The sequence below is a fragment of the Brassica napus genome, chromosome A9 (assembly GCF_020379485.1).
Source record: "Brassica napus cultivar Da-Ae chromosome A9, Da-Ae, whole genome shotgun sequence".
In the NCBI taxonomy this organism is placed as follows: Eukaryota; Viridiplantae; Streptophyta; class Magnoliopsida; order Brassicales; family Brassicaceae; genus Brassica; species Brassica napus.
In genome coordinates, this window is record NC_063442.1 from 20,078,349 (window position 1) to 20,103,772 (window position 25,424).

Sequence of the window (25,424 nt, forward strand, 5' to 3'; positions counted from 1 at the left end):
AAATTGTGTATTTCATTTTCTTATACTTTCTATTTGCGTAATATCTATATTTTACATTTTAAGATAGATGTTTAAATCTTAATATACTTTTTCCATTGTTTTTAAGTTGTGTATTTCTTTTTCTTATACTTTCTATTTACTTAATATCTATATTTTACATTTTAAGATAGATGTTTAATATTTAATGTACTATTTCCATTTTTTAAAAATTATGCATTTACTTATTATTGTATATATAATTTGTATATTTATATATTTATAATATTTACTTATTATTTATTTTTCTATATATTGAGTATTTCTCTTTCTTATACTTTATATTTATTAATATCTATATTTTATATTTTAAGATAAATGTTTAAATCTTAATGTATTTTTCCATTTCTAATGTAAAACGGCAATGTTTAATAGAAGAACTTGGACAAATAGTCAAATAGTTATATTTATGTTTTTTTTTCTTTTTTATAAAATGGTAATGTTACATTATGGAGATAAGCCGTTTGTTTTAGTGAAAAATGGTAATCTTACATATGTTTAATTTAGTTTTTCCATTTTTTTATATTGTATGTTTACATATTATTGTTATTTTTAAATGAAAAATGGTAATCTTACATATGTTTAATGTAATATTTCCATTTTTTATGTTGCATTTTTACATATTATTTATTATTTTCGAAATTATATATAATGTTTTTTTTTACAAAATAGTAATGTTACATTATGGAGATAAATCGTCTTATTTTTTAGTGAAAAATGATACTCTTACATATGTTTAATGTAGTTTTTTCCATTTTTATGTTGTATGTTTACCTATTATTTTTTCTTAAATAAAAATTTAAAATGGTAATCTTACATATATTAATGTAGTATTTCCATTTTTTATGTTGTATGTTTACATATATTTATTATTTTTCGAAATTATATATAATGTTTTTTGTTTTTTTTTTATAAAACGGTAATTTACATTATGGAGATAAGCCGTATTTTTTTCAAGTGAAACATTTTAATCTTATATATGTTTAATGTAGTTTTTCCATTTTTTATGCTGTATGTTTACATATTATTTATAATTTTCGAAATTAGTAATATTAAAATGTAAAACTACATTTTATGCCACGTGTCATCTTTCGGGAAAAGTTTTTTTTACTGATGTGGATGCTCTATGGAGCTTTAAAAAGTCCCTTTTATTAGTAAATATTTGCTAGTGTATTGAATAATTAACTGTTAGTACTATATTTAAGTTAAAAGTCAAAAGTGTTTAGTTAGTTTGGTTGAAGGGCAATTGAAAGCCAAAATGAGATGAGAGAACATAGAAAAAAGGGGAGATAAAACGAAATCAGCAAACAGTGGAGTCGTCCTTGAGCTATAAAAGACAGCATAGACGTCATATCACCAAAAACCATATCTTGAAAACCAAAACGAGTAGAAACTATCGACGGCAAGCCAAGGACGAGGAATAAATACAACATCAAATACGACTAACTCTGACCCAACCCAAGGAGATGCAGTCCCTAACATCAGCCAAAATCTAAGGAAAATTTTGAACAGTTAATATTGACTGGAACAGCTTAAAACGCCGTGAGAAATAACGACACAATTAAGAATTCATAAACACGATCTAAAACAAATACCACTACAAGAAAACAACGGTATTCTGACGGACATTCCGACGGAAAATGAAATCCTGGGAATATCCCGAGGAATTTCCGAGGATATTCCGAGGATATTCCGAGGAAACACAAAATTTGGTTTCCTCAGAATTTCCTCGGAATATACCGACGGAATTCCGAGGAAACATCATTCCATCGGAATATTCTTATGGAATACCGAGGAAAATTGTATTCCTCGGAAAAAACCGATGAATTCCGAGGAAATATTATAGACGTTAGAGAGCCGTTGGAGAGCCGTTGGGGGATTTTAAAAATTCTGAGGAAATTCCGACGAACTAGCCGTTGGCATCGGAATTCCGTCGGAATTTCCTCGGTCTGTCGGCAGGATTTCACCTATAAATACAAGCACCCCTCTTCCTCTTCATTCACTCCATATCTTCATCCTCCCTCTCACTCTCTTTACACACGAATTTGATTCATAAAAAACATGTCTTCTTCAAATTATTTTCGTTCTTGGATCGATCGACCTCATTTGGATCCGAACACGAGATTGCTTACGGAAGAATAGCAACGAGGTATAACCGAATTCATGGGGTTAGTTCACCGACAACCGGAAGCAAAAACAGGTATATTAAGATGTCCTTGCTCTAATTGTAAAAATAAAAAGGTTATTAAAGAGTGGGATGTTAGGACTCATCTATATTTGAGTGGGTTTACACGAAGTTACAAAATTTGGTATCATCATAGGGAAACTGATTATGAACATGGTAGTACTAGCGAACCTCAGCCAGCGGTTAGATTAGAAGAACCAATTAGAACGGATGTAGATTATGGTGTAGGTACTGAGCAGATGGTAAATGATCATTTTAGAGGGGAAGATTTACCCAATGCAGAAGCTAGGAGATTTTATGATATGTTGGGTGCTGGAAAGCAACCATTGTACGAAGGTTGCAGAGATGGTCATTCAGCTTTATCATCTGCTACAAGATTGATGGGCATTAAAACGGATTATAATATGGCTGAAGACTGTGTGGATGCGATTGCTGATTATGTAAAAGGTATTCTACCTGAAGATAATGTAGGTCCTGGCTCATACTACGAGGTTCAGAAACTCGTAGCTGGTCTTGGTTTATCGTATCAGGTAATAGATGTATGCAGAGACAACTGCATGATTTATTGGAGGGCGGATGAACAGCGGGTTTCATGCAAATTTTGTGGGAAGCCTCGTTATAAAGATACGAGTGGAAGAGTTCCAGTGCCATATAAAAGGATGTGGTATTTGCCTTTGACGGAAAGGTTGCAGAGGTTGTATCTGTCTGAACGCACAGCGCAAACAATGAGATGACATGCGGAACACTCAACAGATGGTGAGATCAGACATCCTTCAGATGCAAAAGCGTGGAAGCATTTCCAATCAAAGTATCCCGACTTTGCGTATGAGAGAAGAAATGTCTACCTTGGATTATGTACTGATGGTTTCAGCCCGTTTGGCAAGAGTGGAAGACAGTATTCTCTATGGCCAGTCATTCTTACACCATACAACCTACCCCCAAACTTTTGCTTGCGACGAGAGTTTTTGTTTCTCTCGATTCTCGTTCCCGGACCAGAGCATCCTAAGAGATCACTTGATGTGTTTCTTCAGCCACTAATATATGAGTTGCAACAACTATGGGCTCAAGGTGCTGAAACATACGATGTTTCGTATAAAGAAAACTTTCAAATGCGGGCAGTACTAATGTGGACAATAAGTGATTTTCCAGCATATGGTATGTTATCTGGATGGACAACGCATGGAAGGATATCATGTCCATATTGTCAAGATAACACTGATGCTTTCCAACTAAAACACGGAAGGAAAACGTGTTGGTTTGACTGTCACAGGAGATTCCTACCACCAGATCATCCATATCGTAGAAGTAGGAATTTGTTTACGAAGAACAAGAGGGTGTTTGACAGTCCACCTCCGGAAATTCGTGGGAAAGATTTGAAGACACAACTTAGAGATTTTGGTGCAGAAAGGACGCCAGACGTCGGTGGACATGAGCGTTTTCCGGTAGATGGTGTTGGAGACCTACATAACTGGCACAAAAAAAAAGTATTTTCTGGGATCTGCCTTAGTGGGAGGATCATCTACTAAGGCATAATTTAGATGTAATGCATATTGAGAAGAACTTTTTTGACAATCTCATGAACACGATCCTTAATGTTCAAGGTAAAACAAAAGATAATTTGAAGTCAAGACTGGATTTAGTCGATATATGTGCTCGTTCAGAACTTCATGTTGATGAGAATGGTAGGGCTCCTTTTCCCATATACCGACTTGATGCAGCGGGAAAGGATGCGTTCTTTGATTGGATTTCAAACGATGTGGACAAGGATCGGCTGCTCCTTCTTCTGCACCACCACCCTATGTTGATCCAGAAGTACTTACGGCTCAGCTGAAGGACAAGGATGATCGCATATCTGCGTTGGAGACTCAAATGGCAGCTCAACAGGCGGGCTATGAGACACAGAAGAGGCTGAACGAGCAAATGATGGAGATGATGAAGAGGATGTACCCGAACGAGGTGTTCCCGAACATTCAAGACCCGTAGTTTTTTTTTTTTCAAAAACTTGGAATGTTTTATTTTTATTTAACTTTGAATATTATCTAATATGTTTTCAATTTTAATTTTAATTTTATATTTTCGAATTTAAATTTCAAAAATTTTAATTTAAAAAAAAATTAATTTTAAAAAAAATTAACTTTTTCCGAAATTCCGAGGGAAAGAAGTTCCTCGGAATTTTCCGAGGGCCACGTTCCTCGGAAATTCCCGATGAACATTCCAAGGAATGTTTCGTCGAAACTTCCGAGGATTGGACCATCGGAATTCCATCGAAATATTCCGAGGAAGGCGTCCCTCAGTATATTCCGAGGAACATTCCGACGAACTTAGTGTCCTCGGAGTTTCCTCGGAATTTAGTTTCCTCGGAATTCCGTCGGAAATTTCCGAAGGATTTCCGAGGAAATATGAATTTTCGAGGAGTTATTTCCGAGGACTTTTTTCGTCGGTATGTCCTCGGAATAGTGTTATTCCGACGACATACCGACGATTTTTTCTCTCAGTATGCCGATGTTTTCTTGTAGTGTACCATATAATTTTACAGGAGAAAAATGCAAGAAAGAACAAGAGCACGTAGGTCGATCTTTTCCGATGATGGTGAGAAGCACCGCTCAGCGGAAAGGTAAACGAAATACGTAGATGGTGATGGCTCAAGGTCAAAGTATTGAAAAATGGCAAAAACCATTATAAAAGAATAATGTTCAAAAAAATTAAAATTAAAATTTGTCACTGAAACTGTTAATCTTAAAATCAACAAATGCATAAATGTGAAGTTATTAAAATTCAATATGCAAATTCAATATGCTTTACATCAGATGTTCACTTTACCACTAGCAAGTACTACTACAAACACAACAACACATTATCGAAAAACAAACACAAAATATATTAAAATACCATATCCCCAATATATTATTTGAGAAGCATTACAACATTTTTTTGTAGCCACGTGTCATCGCTAGAATGATTCTTAGAATCCTTAGAGAAATATGTTGGTCCATCTAAATATATAATAAGCTTTTTATTAAACCACAATAAATACATTATTAATGTGCTTCATTATTTTTCCTTAAATAAGATTACGGAATTGCCTAATGTGACTCAAGTATATATGACAATGAATGATTTGGAATAATAAAGATTTGATAAAAATAAGTGTGTATTATAATAATATTTTTTTAATTTAAAGCTATTAAATAGATTAAACAATCATAGTAACCATATAATAAAAATTAAAAAAAAAATTTATATATTATATTTTGAATTTTTAAAAACGAGTATAAATTACTAAAACTGTTAAAAGTTTCACATTCAAATTTTGTGATCTATGATTTAAAACTTTTGTTATGGCATGATACAAATAATTAAAAAATAATATAAGTTGAAAGTCTCATTTAATATGTATCAAAAATAAAAGATATATAAATATATGTATCATTTTAAATTAAACTATATGCCATATAAAAATACATAAATATCTTAATTTTGAAATTTACTTTGAATATTTTTTTTGATAAAAATTTTGAAAAAATATTGACAACTTAATTTTTTAAAATATTATAAATTACTTAAACCATTAATCCCACAGTGAAAATTTTGTTATCACTAATTTAGACTTTTTGCTATAACAGATACAAATGATAAAAAAATATGAGCAAAAAGTATCATCTAATAAATATTAATATTAAAATATACCATATATATGTTACTATCATTTAAATTTAATTATATATCATATCAAATAGAAAAAATATTTTTTCGATTTATAAATTTTATTTATATGTTCGCACCAATTTTATTATATAAGTAGTAGATAATGACTTTTTAATTATTCAATATATATTTATTATTTCATAATATGTTATAAACATATAATATATAAAATAATTTATATATATAATGTTCATCGCGTGGATCTTAACCTAGTACTACTATATAACCCAAAAAAAACATCAAATCGTCTTTCATCAAACATCAAAGTAGGTGCGGATGAACACTTGGTTTGCTTCTGTCGACTTGACCAAAGCTTCTCTGTCTACCCAAATTCCAATGGCTACCGTCAAGAAAACGGTTCGCGTCGCCGCTGCTCAGATGACATCCGTCAATGATCTGATGGCGAATTTCAACACCTGCTCTCGTCTCGTCCAAGTAAATCAATCCTCCCTATATCTGTAAATTCATTTCCTGATTAACATAAACGCCTTCTCCAGTTGATTCGTTGCTTACATAAATATTTTATGATAATCAGTTGATTGATTATGTTACCAGTTGACTTATCATATTTTGATTCTAGATTGATTATACAATCGTTTGTGCATATAATGTAGAAAAAGGGTAGATTCCATAACAGTCTTCTGAGAATGTTCAAGTGAAGAAAGAAAATGGATAGTTACCAAGTGTTAATGTTAGCTCAACTAGAAAAAAATACCAAAGCAAAGCTTAGGAGTCAAAGGAACGAAGAGGCTTGTAACAAAACTAGTATTACATATTGTGGTCTCAGACCTGAAGGAGTATAACCAACCTTTTGTAACAAAAAAAAAAAAAAGGACTCTTGTTATAATAGGGAAATACTAGATTGATCTTATTGCATACACACTAAATTGAACAGAGTTCTTGATGAGTAATCATTAAGCACTAAAAGAAGTAGCTTAGCTGTGACATTTCATATACTTTAAATAGTGTACCGATGTTTCGAATGCATGAAGATGTGTACTGCAGGATAAAATTTGCAATTTTAAGTTAATATCTAACTCTAGGATTGACTTTATGTCTCTGACAAAAGGAAGCAGCATCGGCTGGTGCTAAGCTGATTTGCTTCCCTGAGAACTTCTCCTATATGGGCGAGAAATCAGGAGACAGTGTGAAAATCGCTGAATCATTAGACGGGCCAGTCATGCAACGGTATTGCTCTCTCGCCAGGTATGTAATGATGTTCTTAGCTTAAATTCGCTTAAGATAAATTAAGACAGTTCCTTGTTTATAGCCTCTCTAACCTGTTTTTGCAGGGACACAAATATGTGGTTGTCTCTTGGAGGCTTCCAAGAAAGATTTGATGATACCCATTTGTATAATACACATGTCGTGATCGATGATACTGGGATGATACAAAGCACTTACCAGAAAATGCATTTGTAACTATTTTTGACCATTCTTGGATTTTTAAAACAAGATTTTAATTTCTTTAACTGTTTCAGCTGTATTGGGTAAAATCAGTAACAAATTACGTTTTATGAAGGTTTGATGTTGATGTTCCTGGTGGAAGCTCATACAAAGAAAGCAGCTTTACGGTTCCAGGTAAACTCTCTATCTTGTTATCTTCTTTTATCATATTTTTCGTGGAGCACTCCTGCGAGACTTTTATAAGTACAAACCAACTGATGTATTCGAGATGAATCATTAATCTTGTATTTTCTCAGGGAAGAATATTGTTTCCGTAGACAGTCCTGTTGGGCGCTTAGGCCTTACAGTGTGCTACGATTTGAGGTTTCCAAAGATTTATCAGCAACTGAGATTCGACCAGAAAGCTCAGGTAACCTTCTATGTAATTTGGTTTGTCTTATATTTTATTGGTTTTGTGTAGGTTAAAACAATGAAACAACAATGTGATGAAAACATCCTTTGTAGGTTATACTGGTACCGTCAGCTTTCACCACGGTCACTGGGGAGGCACACTGGGAGATTCTTCTCCGAGCCCGAGCTATTGAAACACAATGTTATGTATGTGGATTACACACTTTCTCTCTTTCTTTGACCACTTGATCTTATTGATCTTTGTTCAATTGCCTAGGTAATAGCTGCTTCTCAAGCTGGAAAACATAATGAGAAAAGAGAAAGTTATGGGGACACACTGATCATTGATCCGTGGGGATCTGTGGTTGGAAGATTACCTGGTGAGGATCTTGTTCTGGATTTGTTACATCTCTTTCTGATATCTTCTGAATGCAGTTTGATACATTTGTTGCTTCCTGCAGATCGTTTTTCGACTGGCATTACCGTGGCAGATATTGATTTTTCGCTGCTTGAGTCAGTGAGAACTAAAATGCCAATTGATAAGGTAAAAACACAAACACATTTGACAAAACCCGAATGAATGAGATAGAAGAAGAACTCTGTATGGGAACAAAAAAAGTCTTATATGTCCATGTTCTTTGGTTTTTGCAGCAACGGGTCTCCATAGATCTCTAAATAACCCTGTACGCTTACATGAGGAGACATTCTGGAAGGAAGGAAGATCAAGAAGATCTCAGAGTGGTGAGGTTATGAATGTTGTCTAGTCGCAAAAGGATTGTTTGAGGTCTATATACTTTATTGTGAGTAGAATAGAATTGAGATTGGCGTCGATGAGTTTGGATTAATTGCTCTTACACAAGAGGGTTCTTTATCAGCCAATGTCCATGAATTTCATAATCTGTCGTCTTAGGTGGTTTAAGAAATCTTGAAGGAATAATTTTACACTGATTAAACTAGAGATTCAGGATGTATTGCTGATTGCTGCGGCTGAGGTTGGAGTATAGCATTGTGGGCATGGTTGGTGGAGCAACAAGGTACAGCTCGAAATGCACACGTACACATCAAATTTTCAATACAAAACGTCCACATTGTCATCATCGTAAGCTAGCTGGAAAGCCAAACACTACAATGATAATGCGTATGTCTAGTGCAGCATCTTCCTTTATTAATGGAAGAAGGAAATTACTAGACTCTTAGTTTGAGAACCGTCGTAAAACAGGACGAGTTTTATATGTGATAATGTGATGAGAAGCAAGACTTTGTTAGCGAAGTGTACAGGAACATAGAACTCCACGTTTATGATTGGTGGGATAACTCAGTGGAACTCTCATTGAACTCGGTATGGGAGAGTCTTCAAAGTTGAAGTGATTGTTATGTATTAAGGCCCGTTAAGTTCGGTTTAGTAAATATTCTAGAAGATGATCTAAATAAGGGTTATGGTTAGTTGGGGTAAGTCATACGAGATGTTGATAATTATTTGGTATAACCATAGATAGAGTAAAATCTAATTATATAAAGAAGTGTTTGCTTCTCTCCTGTGATGCCACCTAAGAAAATAGGGGAAGGAGAGTTCAACACGTGTCATGGTAAACGAATTTTGTTTCCGGTAGTTTTCCACTGGGCTTTATCATTCGTGTATGTGTTATTTTTTGTGGGCCTGTACAGAAATTTAATTTGTCTATTGTTGAAGACAATCTTTGACATCGAAACTTCTATAGCCCTAAAGTTTTTCTTCTGTTCATCTTGCCGGCGGAAAAATCTTGAAACGTTACAGAGTTTGAATCATTCAAGTTGAATGAATTGAAGCGTCGTCTTTAATGGAGTAATAATTGTTCTCTACACCTCACACCTCACCCAATCTGTCATCGAATGCATCCTCTTTTACTTTCTTTTTCAGAACCTTCACCTATAAAAACGTAAGTCCTACCCAGTGAATTTCATCAGTTCTATCATCCCAATCATAAGCTTTCCACCTTAGATTTTCTTACCTGATTATATCTCTGATTCCTCTTTACTATGTGTTTGCGTTCTGTTTTGGTCACATGTTGATTTTTTGTTACTGAGCCGAACAATTGTTTGCATTGTTTACACCCGCCTAGGTCTCCTTTTCTATGTTAATGATTTTAATAAGTACCTGACTAAATTATAGAGTTCCTAATGATGTTGCCTATCGATCTCTTTAGGTGTCAAGAAGCCCATCAAGTGAGCAGGACGTAGCAAAGCGTCTGTAAAGGAACCAAACTAAACAAAAAGGTCAAACAAGTGTCTTCTTCGTTTTCATATAATCATTGCCTACTGGCTACTGCTTCTTCAATTTAATTTGTTCAGTAGTTTACAAGGATTAAACTTTTTGGCTGTCCAAAACTTTTTCATCTGTGAAATTTACTGAAGGTTAGAAGAGTAGATTTTTTGTCAGTTATTGTTTTCATCATTATAGTTTCTACCTTTGTGCTAATGCTGGACTTTTTTATGATTCAAAGGTAATATTTCTGTAGGACTTTCAAGATGGAGCATCCTAAGGAACAAATATATTGCTGCTTTGCTGTGAGTGGCTCCTTCTCACCTTGAAGGTTCTTTTGTAACTTAGCCTCTTGATCTTGATTGGCACTTTGGCGTTGAATTTGAATGCAAAAACAGGTTAGAAATTAAATCTACCGGAGACAATGCTATACGTTCTCTCAGAACGTACTCATAATTGTGTTATTATCTCAGTTGACATGTTCTTAAACTAAGTCTGATACTTGCATTTCAATAATTCAGAAGAAGGCATCTTATGTTGCTAATGCTGAAAAGTGCAAGGTTGACTACCACAAATACCTGGTAAAGCAAGTGCCAAACGAGAGTCAATTTATATATTGGCTGTTATTTGAGTCGCTGACCAATCATTGATTTGTTACGATATTAAGGAGGAAGGCCGAAAGGAAGATGAGGCCATTCAATTATATTCTCAGAGGTTAATGATGAAGACGATGCTTAGGATGGTAGTTAAGAGGTCAGTGGTTGTTTTTTTTTTATTACGCATCATGATTCATGGCATATTAGAAACTTTCTTTCATATGTTCAATTTTGTATAATCAAAGTCATGAGGAAGCCGATGACTAAGAAGTTGAGGTTTGTAGCATGAGTATAGATAGCTGCAAAATCTCTCTGCTATCTAAAAAAAATCTTTTCTCTAAATGTTTATGGAGCTGATTAGAATGTCTTTCTTGATCTTTTTTTCTGCTTCAGTACTTCCACAATACATATTATAAAACTGTTAATTTATTATTATCTCATCAAATCTCATTCCTGTTCTGTCTTTTTGGCAACTGAGATTTTTCATTTTTTTATGAGTCACTTCAAGAGTTTTGATCTACAATTTATTTTAAACTTCATTTCTCTTCAACATATAGCTTTGTTTGAATTCACGGTCGTTCTTAATTTCTTAATTTTGTAGTTAGATAGAGAGAAATTGACATTTCAGGTACCTATGTATTGTGCTATGATTTTTGCTCACAATTTTACTGTTCCCCTATTTCATCTGTTGAGAAGAAAATCTGGCATGGCAGCTCCCGAGTAGTCCTCACAAAGTCCACGACTGCTCTTCTTCCAAAGGCTAATGAAGTGTCGCGGTTGAAACTTCTTCGAACCATGACGAGTCAGAGAATTTGATCATAAGCAAAAATGTAACATCTGTTTGTTGGAGGAGGATATGGCGAAGCGTCACTTGACAAACTGCTTAACGAAGTGGTTGGAGAAGAGGTATCAGACATATAGTTTCACTTGACAAACTGCTTCAAAAAGGGGGAAACGGATCGATCAAAACTTAGTTGACCAAAGGTGTGAAAAAAGACTCGGAGGATGTCAACAAGATCTTTGAGTTGATGTGTCAGGTTTTTTTTGCTTCCCAATAGATGCAAAAAACCAGAAAGGTTACATTCTGAGGACAGTGAAGTGGAGAATAACGACATATGTATCGAAATCCTTGCCAGGTATACATGTTAAATGAAATCTCAAAAGAATCAAGGATTTCAGACTATTAGAGACAAGTTCTTGGGGCTTAGTACTGACAGCAAGATCTGCTTCCTGAGCTTTGTTGTGCTCCCGGAGAATCAAGAAGTCAACAAGATGATGCTCTTTATTGGTGTATTGTGGAAGCCATCCTTCCTGGTAAAGTCAAACCCCAAGATGCTGTGAAAGACATTCTCAAAGAGTTCATGGAAAATATTTGATTGAGCCTGTTGAAAATTAATGCAAAGTTTGAGCCAAATAGCTTTATGACACTTTTGTGCATTCCTCAATGGTTCTTATCACAGAGTAGATAACTATTTAGTGTGTATCAGAAAGAAAAGAAGCAAAGGATGTAACATTTAGACTTCAAAAATATAGAATACATAGTACCTACAAAATACCAATATATTTTTAGTACCTAAACATTTCATACTAAAATATTTTACATATTTTTTATATAATAGATAAACTTACATATTAAATAGAAAATAAATTTACATATTCAAAATAAATTTTGGCTTCAAGATATAAAGATTTACCCTGTCAATTTTATTGATCATCAAAATTTAAAATGTTTAAATATGCAAAATATTTTTTTTGAGATATATATATATATATATATATATATATTCATCTAGGATGAAAGTTGTTTACATTCTCTTCAAATGAATAATTTAAATTCAATTGGAAGCTTTAATAAATATAATATACACATAGATAATAAAAGATTTACAGAATATTTACGTTTGTCTACATATAAATATGTATTTAAATATAAATTAATGATATTTCAAGCAAAACTTTATAATTAATCAAAATATTTTACTCCACTTTACCAAATATTATATGAAAGTTGACAAAATCATTATAAAAACTAAAAGTAAAAAATTATAAGATAGTAAGATTATAAGGACTAAAGTGATAACAATAAAAGTTAACAACAGTATTTGAAAAGAAGATAATTGCAAGAATTTATAAATAAGTAACTTCAAATATGAAGTTTTGTGCATTAGAACTTCAAATATGAAGTTTCACTGTACAAAAATTAGAAATTTAAAATTTTGAACTTGCTTTTAGAGCATGTAAAACTTCATATTTGAAATTTTGAAATTGCTTTTAGAGATGCTCTTAGCACGAAACAATTTGGTTTATGTTCGTACTCCGTTATACGTCCGCGTCAGTTTCTTGAAATGCAAATCTAAAACACAAACCACAAAATTATACAAAAAATAATAACTTTGATCACAAGTAAAATATATCCCGCCCGTAGGGCGGGCCGACCCTAGTATCTAAAAGAATATTGTACGGCTTGACGTTGTGAGAGAATGAATATAATACACACAGTTTTCCTAGTACATTATCTCTTAGTAATGGTATCAGAGTCTAGATGAAGATTCGTACAAAATCGTGTAAGAGAACAATAAGTGGTTGTGAGTAGAGAACAATATGATTTTGAAGGACCATGTTTGACTAGAAGCATATCAAACATGTAGGGAAAATGGACTAAAACGACGTTAACAATTTCCGTCGAAATATTTCGTTTAACCACTAGTTGTTCAGGAATTGTTTAAGGAGAAAGATCGCGTTTGTACGGGCTATACGATAGCGGAATCGTAGATTGATGTTTTAGCTGTAAAGTGATTGCGAGAGCGAGTGTTTTGTGACAAAAGTGTTTAGCTAGACGTTTTATGCCGAACTGGGTTTTCTTATTGCCAAAAAAGTTTCGAAAATATCAAGTACATGAAGTAGATATTTTAAAATATGAGAAATACGAGTATACTTAAACGTACCCATTTCCCTATCTTTTTGAGAGGGGGACAGTTGAACTGGTCTTTTGACAAATTTTTTAGGTATCCTTTTCGAGGATCAAACCATTGGTAGATCAGTGTGTTGCCGTGAGTGTTTTTACACTTCCTAATGACTGTTACTAGATGACAACTTTTTATGGAATCGGATTTTCCGAGTTGTCTAGAGCGTTGGGCTTGGAAGCTTGCTTGCTTTCTTTGTTTGGAACCGTTGCTTGAGTTGACGTTTCTGGGTCATCTTTTTCCAATATGTTTTCAGCCGTAGATTGAGTTGAGTTCGTGCTTTTGGACTTTACCATTGATGTAGTATTGATTTCTGTAGCTTGTACTCAGTTAGAAACATAGGATCGACTGTTTTTGGCATCTCCAAATTGTTAATGTTCCATTAGGAATTGGGAACTTGATGTATAGGTGGTAAGCTGACGCGACGGACCTCATGGAATTTATGTAAGGTGTTCCCATGATTTCGTTATATTTGGGTGGGTGATCCACTACTCAAAAATTGACGATCTTTGTCACGCCTTCAGCCAAAACATGAAGCTTGATTGATACGAGAGTCATTGTCGTTGACCCACAAAAACCAGTTACTGGTTTTGGCGTTGGGACGAGCTCAGATAGGTAAGTGTTCATCCTTTTGAGGGTTTCTCTGAAGATGATATCAGTAGTGCTTCCCATGTCTATGAGCATTCTGGCAATGTTAAGATCTCTGATCACGTCATTATTCATGGATGATCGGGTCGTTACATAAATCTCTTGATGGAACTCTGTATGGTTGTATACTCGATATTATGAATGAACAAGTTTATAATTTTCTAAAGGGTTTTAAGTAATTAAACCCTTCAACTAAAAATAAATAGTAAGAACAACCCTCAACTAAAAATCATATTAAATGAACTCTCAATTTTAGTTCCAATTCAATTGAGGGGGTTTATCACTAAAACTCATTAAACATTTTAAAATATGTATTATCATTTATGCATTGTTTTAGAATGATTTATAAGCCTATAAAACTAATTTATAAATTTTAATACATCACTTTATCAATCTTATAAATGATTTATAAAGCTTCATAAATATTTTAATACTTTTACAAATGATTACTATGGTTTTACAATGATTATATAAGCTTTTAAAATTCTTGCTACTTGTTAGGATAAAATAATATAACATTATTCGTGATACTACAAAAACATGAACTAATACTACGTAATACAATATATCAAGAATAATACATCAATTATATATTATTTTACTGACCAATAAAACAAAAATATAACATACTGATTCATAAATCAAAGAGAATAAGATTAATCGTGCATTATTTTTTGGGGATAGGAAGAAAGTATGAATCCAAGGTCAGAAATCGTGAAAATAAGAAAAGAAGACTAGCGTTCTGCTCTATTATGATGATTAACTTCATGGATGAATTATCCTCGACACTACTTAAGACTTAATATAATTTAGAAATTTTAAATTGCACAATGGTGATATAAAACACAAATTTTATTTTATCATTATTGCCTAATATTAAATAATTTAATATTTCCAAGTTATATTAAGTTTTAAGTAGTATTAAGAATTGTTAATTTGGATGTACAAATTAATTTTATAATAAAGTAATGTATAAGAATTTATAAATTAGTTTAAAAGGCTCATAAATCAGTTTTAAATATTTAATAATTTTTGGTGATAAAACCCGTCAACTATTTTTGAATCGCAAGAATACTCCTCAACTAAGTTTTCAAAATTGTAAACCCTCAAACCACCGTTTTTAGATGGAGGATAACATACGTTTTTTTTTTGTCATCAACTTTATAGACTCATATTGACTTTGTGAACCATACTGGGAGATCTTGATCCATGTGAACTACAAAAGATGTTTCCTTCCTAGGACTGTGGGCTAAGCTATCCGCCTTCTTGTTATGCATTCTTGGTACATAGATAATCTGTGCTCGGAAAAAAACTCTCTTTCAAGTTGTTTATATCTTCCAAATAACTTGCAAACTCTGGCCATTCTTCACCTATTGAGAACAATCTGTTGCAAACGTAACCTGAAATTATAATAAGTTTTTCATGCATTCCATTATCCATAGTAACGCTTCTATCTCTACATGAAAAGGAGAGAGGGAAGCCCGGATATTCTTTGCCCCCATCAAGTCCTCAAATCCTTATAAGGTATTATATCATCCTTAACCTGAAAAAATATCATTCTCTTTCCAGAAATCATCCGTAAAACACTATCTTCCTGGAATTGACGGAAGAATCGTAGCCTTTACCTGTGGAGTCCTCTTTTGATTATTCAATATTTGTGCCTCAGCCCAGAGTTTTGATTTCATTTCTGTCAGTTTAAGGGTATCTAGAGGATCCACATCCAGATTACTAAAGACTTTATTATTTCTTCTTTTCCAGATGTACCATAGTATCTATGCAAACTGATGATGAAGGATAACAGACGTTAACAGAATTAAAGTTGAGGATTTATTTTGTAAGATTTTTAGTCGATTAGTTTATTTAATGATTTTTTTTTTATCTAAGGGGCTTAATTACTTAAACCCGTAACATTACATCTCGACAACAGCTTAAGATTATTAGTATTATTATTAGAAGAATGACATAGAACCTCACATATAGCTGACAGATTCATTATCATCTACCATATCCATGATCTTAGATTTCGAATTCACCACCCTACAGTTCAATCTAATTTCTCCTTGTTTCCCTGTTAAAGGTGATAGACTTCCCATTCTTTTCATTGCCTCCACGAACGCATTGAAAAATTTATCTTGACCATCAGCGTAGGCTCGGACTAAGGGGATCGTGTCTGAAGCATCACGGCTAGAGAACAACTCTTGGTCGCTCTGGATAAGACCTTTGTTCTCTTTCAGATTCACATAATACTTGTTATCAAAAACTGTTGGCGTACGTAAATCAAAATCTACCAAGATACTTTGGTTTCCATTGCGGGGACATTGCTTTCTAAGCGTACTGAGGTAAGATTTATCAAGGGTTGGATCGGGTGAACCAGACTCACTGAAGTTGTAAAGTCTGTCCATTATGAATCGGCATTGGTTTTTACCAAAAGTGTGACCACCTAACCAAAGAAAAATATATATAACCATAGAGTTATTAATGAATACAACTATTGGTTATAAAAAAAAGTTATAATGATTACGTACCAGAAAGCGCAACAAGATCAGAAGGACGGTCAAGTCCAACATTTTTGAACCTATCCTTGAGTTGTTTAAGGGTAGAAGCTGGACCAGGAAGATTCTTATTTGCAAGATCCATAAAGCCTTTTAAACTGTCTCTTCTTCCACTTGCAACCTTCCATGAAGGACCTCCTGCCTATTATACGTCAAGTCAGAGTAAAGAAGTACTTTTGATCTAGTATTTTCGGATAGAAACCCTCTTTAAATAGCAAAACGAATTGAAATGTTATTTTGCATTGCATTGTTAGAAATGTATACCAAAACGACAGACTTTTGAGCTGCGATGGCGAGCAAATCAGCACAGGAAACGGTTTTAGGACATGCTTTCTCTACGGCAGCCTTCATCCTATCGATCACATCGAAGCCACGAGCTGAATTTGCGTTCCCAAACGCGTCTTTCTCCGTCCTAAACGATGTTGTGTTGTCTAACAATATCGATGCATCACATCCCTTCACAAAACAGTTATTTTTTGTCACATTTAGTCAATTGGACCAGATATCGCTATCACTATCAACGTATTCAACAGCTGTTCAAACAAAAATCTGTTACATTTCCTTTTACATTGATTTAGTATCATTATTTCTAATGTTTTCAGTTATCGTACCTGAAACAAGAAATCTATCATAAAGAGCTATATAACATCAGTCAACTGATGTGTCCGAAAATTGTATAAAAAGAGGTTTCTCAAAGTCTATGGTTTCGAATTTTGATGCTGGAGAGAAAACTGTGATTCGATCTCCGACAAGAAAAATATGGTATACAATAATACAAATACATTTTGCCAAGTTGGATTATGGGTTTACCCATTATTGACAAATCATCTTTGACTATGCTTTGACAACAGAATTTTAAACTTAAGAAAGCACTTTATTCGATGTAGAGGTATACTAATTAAATCAAATATTTGGTTATCCAAATAATAATTTCAATATTGATATTATATATATATATATAATATTATTTGAAATCAGTTTTACCTGTTGCATTCATATTAATTTTCACAATGGTTAATTATATAAACATCCTTAATAAATTATAATTATTATACTAATAGCACTTATTACTGTTTTCAGTTGGCTTCTTAATTAATATTTTACTATATATTATTCATTTCAAAATAACAGAAATAAAAAAATATAATAAAATAAAAGAATGTCTCAAAATATTTGTATCATTATTTTAAAAGTATGTTTTATGTTTAAATTTACATTATTTTCACGATTTTAGTTTTATAAGTATTATTTGTGAATTAAATTAACAGATAATTTGAGAACTAATTTCTTTTTTAAATTTTTTTTTTGGTTTTAAGAAAACTTAGAAAAGTCATATTTAATGTATTACTTAGTTGTTGACATAAATGTATTATTTACAAATATATTTTTTATATTTTATGTTTTCTCGGGGTTTCAGATTTTTGGTACTATGAATGTGTTGGTTTAGTTTTTTTTTTTTTTGAATTTTCAAATATTTTCAGGTTTTTATGTATATTTTGAACTTTTGGGTACTGTGTACTCAGGGCCTGACTGGTGCGGGAGTTTTCTAATACGAGTGGTTGCAGTTTCAAGCGTTATTAAGCGTTTTGTATGACTGGTAGAACGTTTGAAAATTGTTGCTTTTGCGGGATATTTGTGACTGGTTGATTATAAGATATTGCAGCGTTTTAATAATAAATTACCCTTATCAACATATTATAACATTTAAAAAATATAAAAAACATACTATTGTAATAAAATATAATAATTATCAATATAATATGATTAATAAAAATATTATGTTTGCTTATAAAAAAATTAAATTAGTTGAAAGATTTTAATAAAATCTGTTTTGAAGATTTATATTAATTTTTTTTTTTAAAAAAATTTAATTCATTTTATATATGTGTATATCTTTATATATTTGTGTATATAAATGTTTAAAAATTCTAATAAATAGTTAGTTTAAAGTTTTTTAAAGCAAATTATGATACTGTTTGTGAATTTTAATTAATATATAAAATATGTATATATTTTTATTTATAATATTTCCATTTTAAAATTTTAAAATATTTTTGAAAATAATTTTATATTTATTTTTTCACCGGTAACCGCCCGCAACTGTAAACGCTAGTTGAAACCAACTTTTAATTTTAAGAGATTCGGAGCGGTTTAGAGTGATTTGTATCGGTTTGTATGATTGTTTCAAAATGCTATCAATCTCTACGAACTGCAAAAACTGCGTTTGCGGATCGTAGCAGAAAAACCAGTCAGACCCTCAGAACAAACCACACCCAAAAAATTCAGGTATTCAGCAGATTTTAATAGTAAAAACCAAACTGACTCGGAACGTAAAGGAATCAAATCGAGACCAAACTTAGATTCTATCGGTTCTTCATTTGATGCAAAATTTATCTACTGGAAAGATCCATTGTAGTTTAGTTTCCGTTTTTAGTTTATATGAATTCACAAATGCTCATACCTATCTAAGATGAAGAACATAACTAAATGCAACTAGTAAATTACCACGATTTTACTTCCGTTACATATTTTAGTTATATAATGAAAATAACTATAATTTAATAAATAAATGAAACCTAATATAATAAAAATTGAAAAATCTATCTGATTTTTTTCTATCTGACATCACATGTTTAATTAATACAACAACGTAACATTATTTAAATAAATCATATATTTTCTTATATATATATATGTATAAATTACAAACAATATAAATTTTATAAACAATTGAAAAGTGATATCTTTACCAATTATTATATTTCAGTTATTTATAAATATTGATACGGTGCATGAGTATATGGTTATAATTAAAAGAGGTGTACAGGGAATTAGAACACCAACAACATGAGAATAGAAGCACTGAATAGCTATTGTATTTGAATCATAATGAAAAGTATAGAAGAAACTAAATCCATTAATGGAACAGAAGTATATGCCAATATATTTTTCTTTAGTTGAAAATAGTTATTTAATCTTATTGTATATGTGAGTATGTTGAATATAATATTGTATCTTACATTAACAAAGCAGTCGTGGAAGTGCAGACGAAGTATGCTCGCTGCAATACGAGGGTCTGATCTCAACGCATTGACAATGGTATTAGTTGCAATGTCAAAGACTTGAGGACATGTTTTATCGTAAAAGGAAGTGCTTAGTTGAGCGTGAGACAATGATACATGAATAAGAAGAAATCCCAATTTTATTAGGGTTGTCGAGTCGAATGAAGAAGATGAAGAGGAACGCATTTTCTTTGGTCTCTAAACTAAATTACTTGGTTAGACTTGCGTTGTGTGAATGAAGGTTCGTGCTAACGAATCTTTTTATAGACAAAATGGTCTAGTTTGGAGGCCAATGGTAAAACGAATCTTCTTTACTTTTCTATAAAGGGTCTAACTTGGAGGCTTTTCGTTTTGTGAATTATCGTCATCATATACAGTGCAGTGCCGACCCTATCAGGGACCTGAGACAAATACGATGACTTAACATTAGATTTTCACTAGAAAAATTATTTATAATCAAAATATTAATTATATTGTAATATAATATAAAATACTAAAGACAAATAAAATAAAATAACATTAAAAATATTATAGTATTTAAATGACTTCACTTTTCGTTTTTTATAAAGCATTTTCTTTTTCTTTTTTAAGATATGTTCAATATCTTAAAAAATATAAAGAAAAAAAACAAAAGGCATTCTAATTTATATATGTTCAAATAGGATAAAGTATGCTAACCATCAACATTCACACCACTAAATTTAACAAATAAATTATTTTAAATAAAGATACAATTTTTTGGTAGAAACAAATTTGAGAAAACAAAATTAACTAAAAAACTTGAACTTGAACAAATAAAAGGTTATTTTCTTTTATATAATTTTAACAAAAAAATATTTTTTGTAATTTTTTGGTTCTGAATTCAAGTAGAAAATATAAGTTTAAACAATTTTCAAGGATTTTCTTAGAGATTTGGGCTCTAATTTTTGTAAATTATGTGGGGGCCTAAGGCTAATGCCTTTTTGCTAACACTATAGGCACACCTCTCATCATATACATAGTCTATTACATATATAGTCATAGAAGAGAATAAATTGTGTTTTGTTTAATAATTCTACACATATTTGTCTAAATTACAGTTTATGTTTTCTTTCGGCAAAGTGGTTTAAAGTTCAAGAAAAATCATTTTATGGCGTGCTTTTCTAGTAGAATCTTTCTTTCCGGCATATTTAATTTATGAACGTTAACTCGAGTTCTCTATTCATATGGAATTATCATAGCATTGTTTGTTGAAGTAGGACATTTTGATTTGATCAGTCAGCTAGGTAATATATAAGTTATATGTATTCACAAAGTTGATGTACTTATTGTACGTCCATAATTTTAAGATTTTAAAGTGTTTTAGAAGGGAAAAGACTGAGCAAGCAGATAAAATAAGAAAACAATAATGAATAAAGGGTGAACGAAATAATAATCTTGTATTAAGATGTAAAACGACATATGTTTTCAACCAAGGTTAGGTTATCTAAATTGTAAGATATTTGTTTTGTTATTCCAGGATATAAAGAGGAATGTGTAACACATTCAGATACAAAAAACACGAAGTAAAAACTAGAAGATGTGCCACTGCGTCCTCTACTTTTTTTCTAATTTTCTTCTTCTTCAATTTCCACGTTGGAGAGTTGGTGAAGTTCTTAGTCTTTATCTTAATAATTATTCTAGATAATGCACTAGGGGCGGCTTGATCAAAGTAAGAATCCATGTGCTGATCAAAGTAAGAAGCCATGTGATAAGAGTAATATAGTGGTCCTTTATTAATCTTAAAGAATTGATATAAAATTCAGAGAATTTTGACTTTGTATACAAATAACACTATATACATATTTCATATACTATCGTTTTTTTGTTTTTTGTTTTTTTGCTAAAATACCTTATATATTAGGGCTTATCGGTGATATAACCAAAAAAAAGTAAAATTAGTTTTGTAGAAAGAGAATAGAGAGATAGGAAGAGAAAAGAGGAGAGAAGGTTTGATTTTGGTTATATAATGAATTATGAGTTTTTGTTTGGTTATTTCACCTAATTTTCCTATATATTAAAAATGGAACATTTTTAAACAATAACCCCGTTTTAGCAATTTATTCACGAGTTTGCAATTTTGGTTGACGTTGCATTACACAACTCTCTTCAACTTTTAATTTTAATAATAATTTATTTACTAGAAAAATTACAATATATGTCATTGGTACTCAATAACATAGTTTTTTTAATTAAAATGACTATACACATATTTTTATTTTTCAGTCAATTTACACACATTAAAATGTCTTAACATTACAAAAAATATTACATTTTTAGTTCACGAAAATACTATAATATGCCTTTCATAACATTTTCTCATATGCTATGTGTTCGGTAGCTATTATAGATACTCCCTCTGCGATAGCTCTTTTCTAACGACACTAAGTATACAGTAGCAATAAATGAATCTCGTTATTTACGTTACACGACTATATTTCGACCCAAATTGTTTGCGATTCATAATTCGAACTATGATATGTCTTCTATAGAAACTGATATCATAGGATTGACAACCTAAGTATTCTATACCTCTATAATCCTGATTACCTGAATAGAAAACCCTAGATCTAGCGTTTTCTAATAACTGTTTACAAATCTCAAATCAATCAACTGAACAACTACCTTGTTCGCCTACTTGGAATTTACTGTTTTCATTATTTACCCTAGATCTATTGTGTGCCCTAGCTCCTTATGGATTTCATCCCTAAGTACTACAATTGAACCTCTTATTTGAGAGAATAAATTACTCCTTTGGATAATTTGAGTGATATCAAATTTGGCGCCGTTGCCGGAGGCTTTGATCGACATTAGAGCTTATCTAGTTAGATTTAGTCTAGGTTTTCTACTGTTCAAGAAAACTGATAAAAAAATTTCTTAATTTTTTTCAGGTGCATGCCTAGCACTACTAGAAGCAACAAGGAAAAATCAATGTTATTCTCAGACCCAACAATCTTGGAACACACAATCCGCAAAGAGAAGAGATCAGCATCGATCGACAAAACATCAGTTTGGTGACCGACACTTCTCAGGAAACGTCGACTGATATTCCAAATCTGTTGATCGACAATTGTGAGCTACCGCCGATTGACACTTCAATCAGAAAATCGATTGACCTCCGTTCGCGAGACATGGTAGCGACCCTTATACTAGAGCGAGATGAGAATGAAGACCTGCATGACTAGGAGGGTCATCTGCATAATGCAGCAGGTTAGAGGTTAGATGATCAAAGGGCTGTAATTCCTGATCAAGATGCTGAAGCCCCTGCAGCTACTCAAGTTGTAGACGAGGCTGCTCAACCTAGAACGTTGGCTAACTACAATCGTCCAGATCAGTACTACGCCAACATATGTGATATTCGTCCTCCAGCTATCCAGAGGACCGATTTCAAGGTGAAACCCCAATAATTTACAGTTGTGGCGCAGACTCATACTATGGTTTATCACATGAGCATCCTATGGACCATCTAGAGCCGTTCAAGGGTCTGGTTTTGGCCATTAAAGCCAATGAAGTCCCTAAGGAGATGCTTTGCAAGCTCTTCAAATATTCACTGTCTGGAGATGCTTTGCGTTGGCTTAAGCAGTTCCCACAAGGATCTCTTACATCCTGGGCTGACATCAAGAATGAGTTTCTGCGCAATTTCTTTGACGAGTCCCGAGCTGAGGACTTAAAAAGAAAGGTTGCTACATTTACCTAGGAGCCTACAAAGTCATTCAGAATCTCTTGGATCAGAGAGACTGTCCACATTATGGATTCGACGAAGTGCACCTGCTTGCACTTTCTTCAGAGGAATCGTGCTGTCATATCAGATGGCTCTGGACACTGCTAGTGATGGACACTTCAACACTAGGACTCGATAAGAGGCTGTGAGACTGATTGAGAACTTGGCATCTAGCAATAGCACCAAGAACACTGATTTTGAGAAGAGAAAATCAGCCACCCTAGGAAAAGAGGAGTTGGATGATGTTAAGGCTAAGCTGGATATTTTTCACAAGCTTCTCAAGAATCAGGTTAGCTTTGCAGAGGATGTAGAAGCAGCTGTATACGTCAACAGTGACAAAGATTTTAAGGAGGATGTGAACTTCATCAGTGGAACTGGCTTTTAGAATCATAAGCCTGGAAATCAGAGTGGATACAAAAACTCTTATGGCAATGGACATAAGAGTAATTTCAACCAGAGTTCACAGTTCCAAAAAGCCTACATCAACAACTTCAACAACAACATCAACAAAAACTATGGAAATTCTTCCTATCAGAATGTACCACCACAGACTCGAGAGAGCAAGATAAAAGCAATGATTGATCAAGTTCTTGAGGGTCAGCAGAAGCTGATGATGAATGTCAATGGGAAGATAGATGCTATCTACACAGAGCTGAATGCAAAGTTTAAAGCCTTGAACACACTTGTGAAGAATTTGGGGACACAAGTGGTTCAGACAGGAGACGCTATTAAGAGGCAAAAACCTTCATCAAGGGTAAAGAAGATGAATCACTGAAGTATTACGTGAATGCCATCACAGAGGATGATTTTGGAAAGTGGTTAAGGATGAAAAGCTTAAGGAGGGAGAATTCAAATTTGAAACCTCTATGAGCTTCGGCAGTTCACATTGGTGTCAACTGACGCCAAGCGAAGAACATCGATCGATGGAGGCAGATGAACACCGATCAATACATGCTTTTCAACATCGATCGACGGAGTCAATTGTATCATGCGAGACAGTGAGAATCATGACCCATGAAGAGTTCACAGCTAAGCATCCTAATACACTCAAACCCTTACGTCTAAACATCGATTGGCAGAATGAGCCAGTCGCCGATCGATAGAGAGAATTAACCAGCGATCGACAGTCACCTTCTAGCATCGATCGACGATCACCTCACTGCTAACGAATGCAACTACCCAAAATAGATGTAGCACGACTGAATGCATTCAAAAACCCATCTCAACCTTCAGAGACATCAACAAAAAATATCAGTGAGAAATTTGAAGATGCACCAGAGCCTATGCAAGTTGATCAGGCTACTGTGGGAACAACCTTGAGGAAGAGAAAGGAAAAGGTTCCTAAGCATCTGAAGAGAAGAGCCACTGATAAAGAGATGGATAGTTTCACAAAGCAAATCATGGAGATTGAAAATGATCTAGGATTCATTGCAGTTGCTACAGCGACCATGAAGCTGAAGTGGAATCGGAGACTGAATCATTGATCGCCACTCAACCTAAAGCATCGATCGACAAGATGTTTGGAGCAAAGATCGACAAGACCTTGGAAGCATTGATCGACAGTGAACATGCGAATGAGATAGAAAATTTCCCAGAAGGATCTATCAACAGTAGGGAGAATGATTACTACCAACTTAGCTTCCCTGTTCATACTGCTATACCTTCAAAGAGGAAGATGAGCGCAATGGAGACTGATAAGTATGATGACTACAAAGAAGAAGCACTTATTGAGTTCTGTGGCCTTGCCATGGAAGAAGCATGAGTTCTCAAGGGATTCCATGAGACCAGAGGGAAAACATCGATCGACGAAAACAACAAAACATCGTCAACATTCATCACGGAACATAGTCAGACGGCTGGTGCAGGTTTTGGTTATCTCAGAGCAGATGAGTTTGGTATTTT

At 33.1% G+C, this 25,424-nt stretch overlaps 2 protein-coding genes and 1 long non-coding RNA gene across 4 annotated transcripts; 2 read left to right on the forward strand and 1 right to left on the reverse strand.

The window, feature by feature from the left end:
- Positions 1-6,133: 6,133 nt before the first annotated feature.
- LOC106430502 (deaminated glutathione amidase, chloroplastic/cytosolic) lies at positions 6,134-8,620 on the forward strand. The gene is made up of 9 exons (XM_013871292.3): positions 6,134-6,361; positions 6,996-7,132; positions 7,219-7,344; positions 7,449-7,507; positions 7,630-7,742; positions 7,838-7,930; positions 8,001-8,103; positions 8,185-8,267; positions 8,375-8,620. The coding sequence occupies exons 1-9, from the start codon at positions 6,203-6,205 to the stop codon at positions 8,396-8,398; spliced, it is 897 nt and encodes a 298-aa protein (XP_013726746.1). The 5' UTR covers positions 6,134-6,202; the 3' UTR covers positions 8,399-8,620.
- A 1,030-nt stretch (positions 8,621-9,650) lies between these two features.
- Positions 9,651-12,111, forward strand: LOC125577561. Of its 2 annotated transcripts, XR_007315964.1 has the most exons (5): positions 9,651-9,976; positions 10,204-10,360; positions 10,484-10,543; positions 10,630-10,715; positions 11,255-12,111. It is a non-coding gene; the product is annotated as an uncharacterized LOC125577561 (long non-coding RNA). The 2 variants fall into 2 exon arrangements; XR_007315963.1 differs by having other exon boundaries at positions 9,654-10,360.
- Positions 12,112-16,094: 3,983 nt separating this feature from the next.
- On the reverse strand, positions 16,095-20,029 carry LOC106430532 (peroxidase C2). The gene is made up of 4 exons (XM_013871320.3): positions 19,742-20,029; positions 16,986-17,177; positions 16,695-16,863; positions 16,095-16,609 (listed from the first exon to the last, which is right to left on the reverse strand). The coding sequence occupies exons 1-4, from the start codon at positions 19,967-19,969 to the stop codon at positions 16,140-16,142; spliced, it is 1,059 nt and encodes a 352-aa protein (XP_013726774.1). The 5' UTR covers positions 19,970-20,029; the 3' UTR covers positions 16,095-16,139.
- Positions 20,030-25,424: the final 5,395 nt, after the last annotated feature.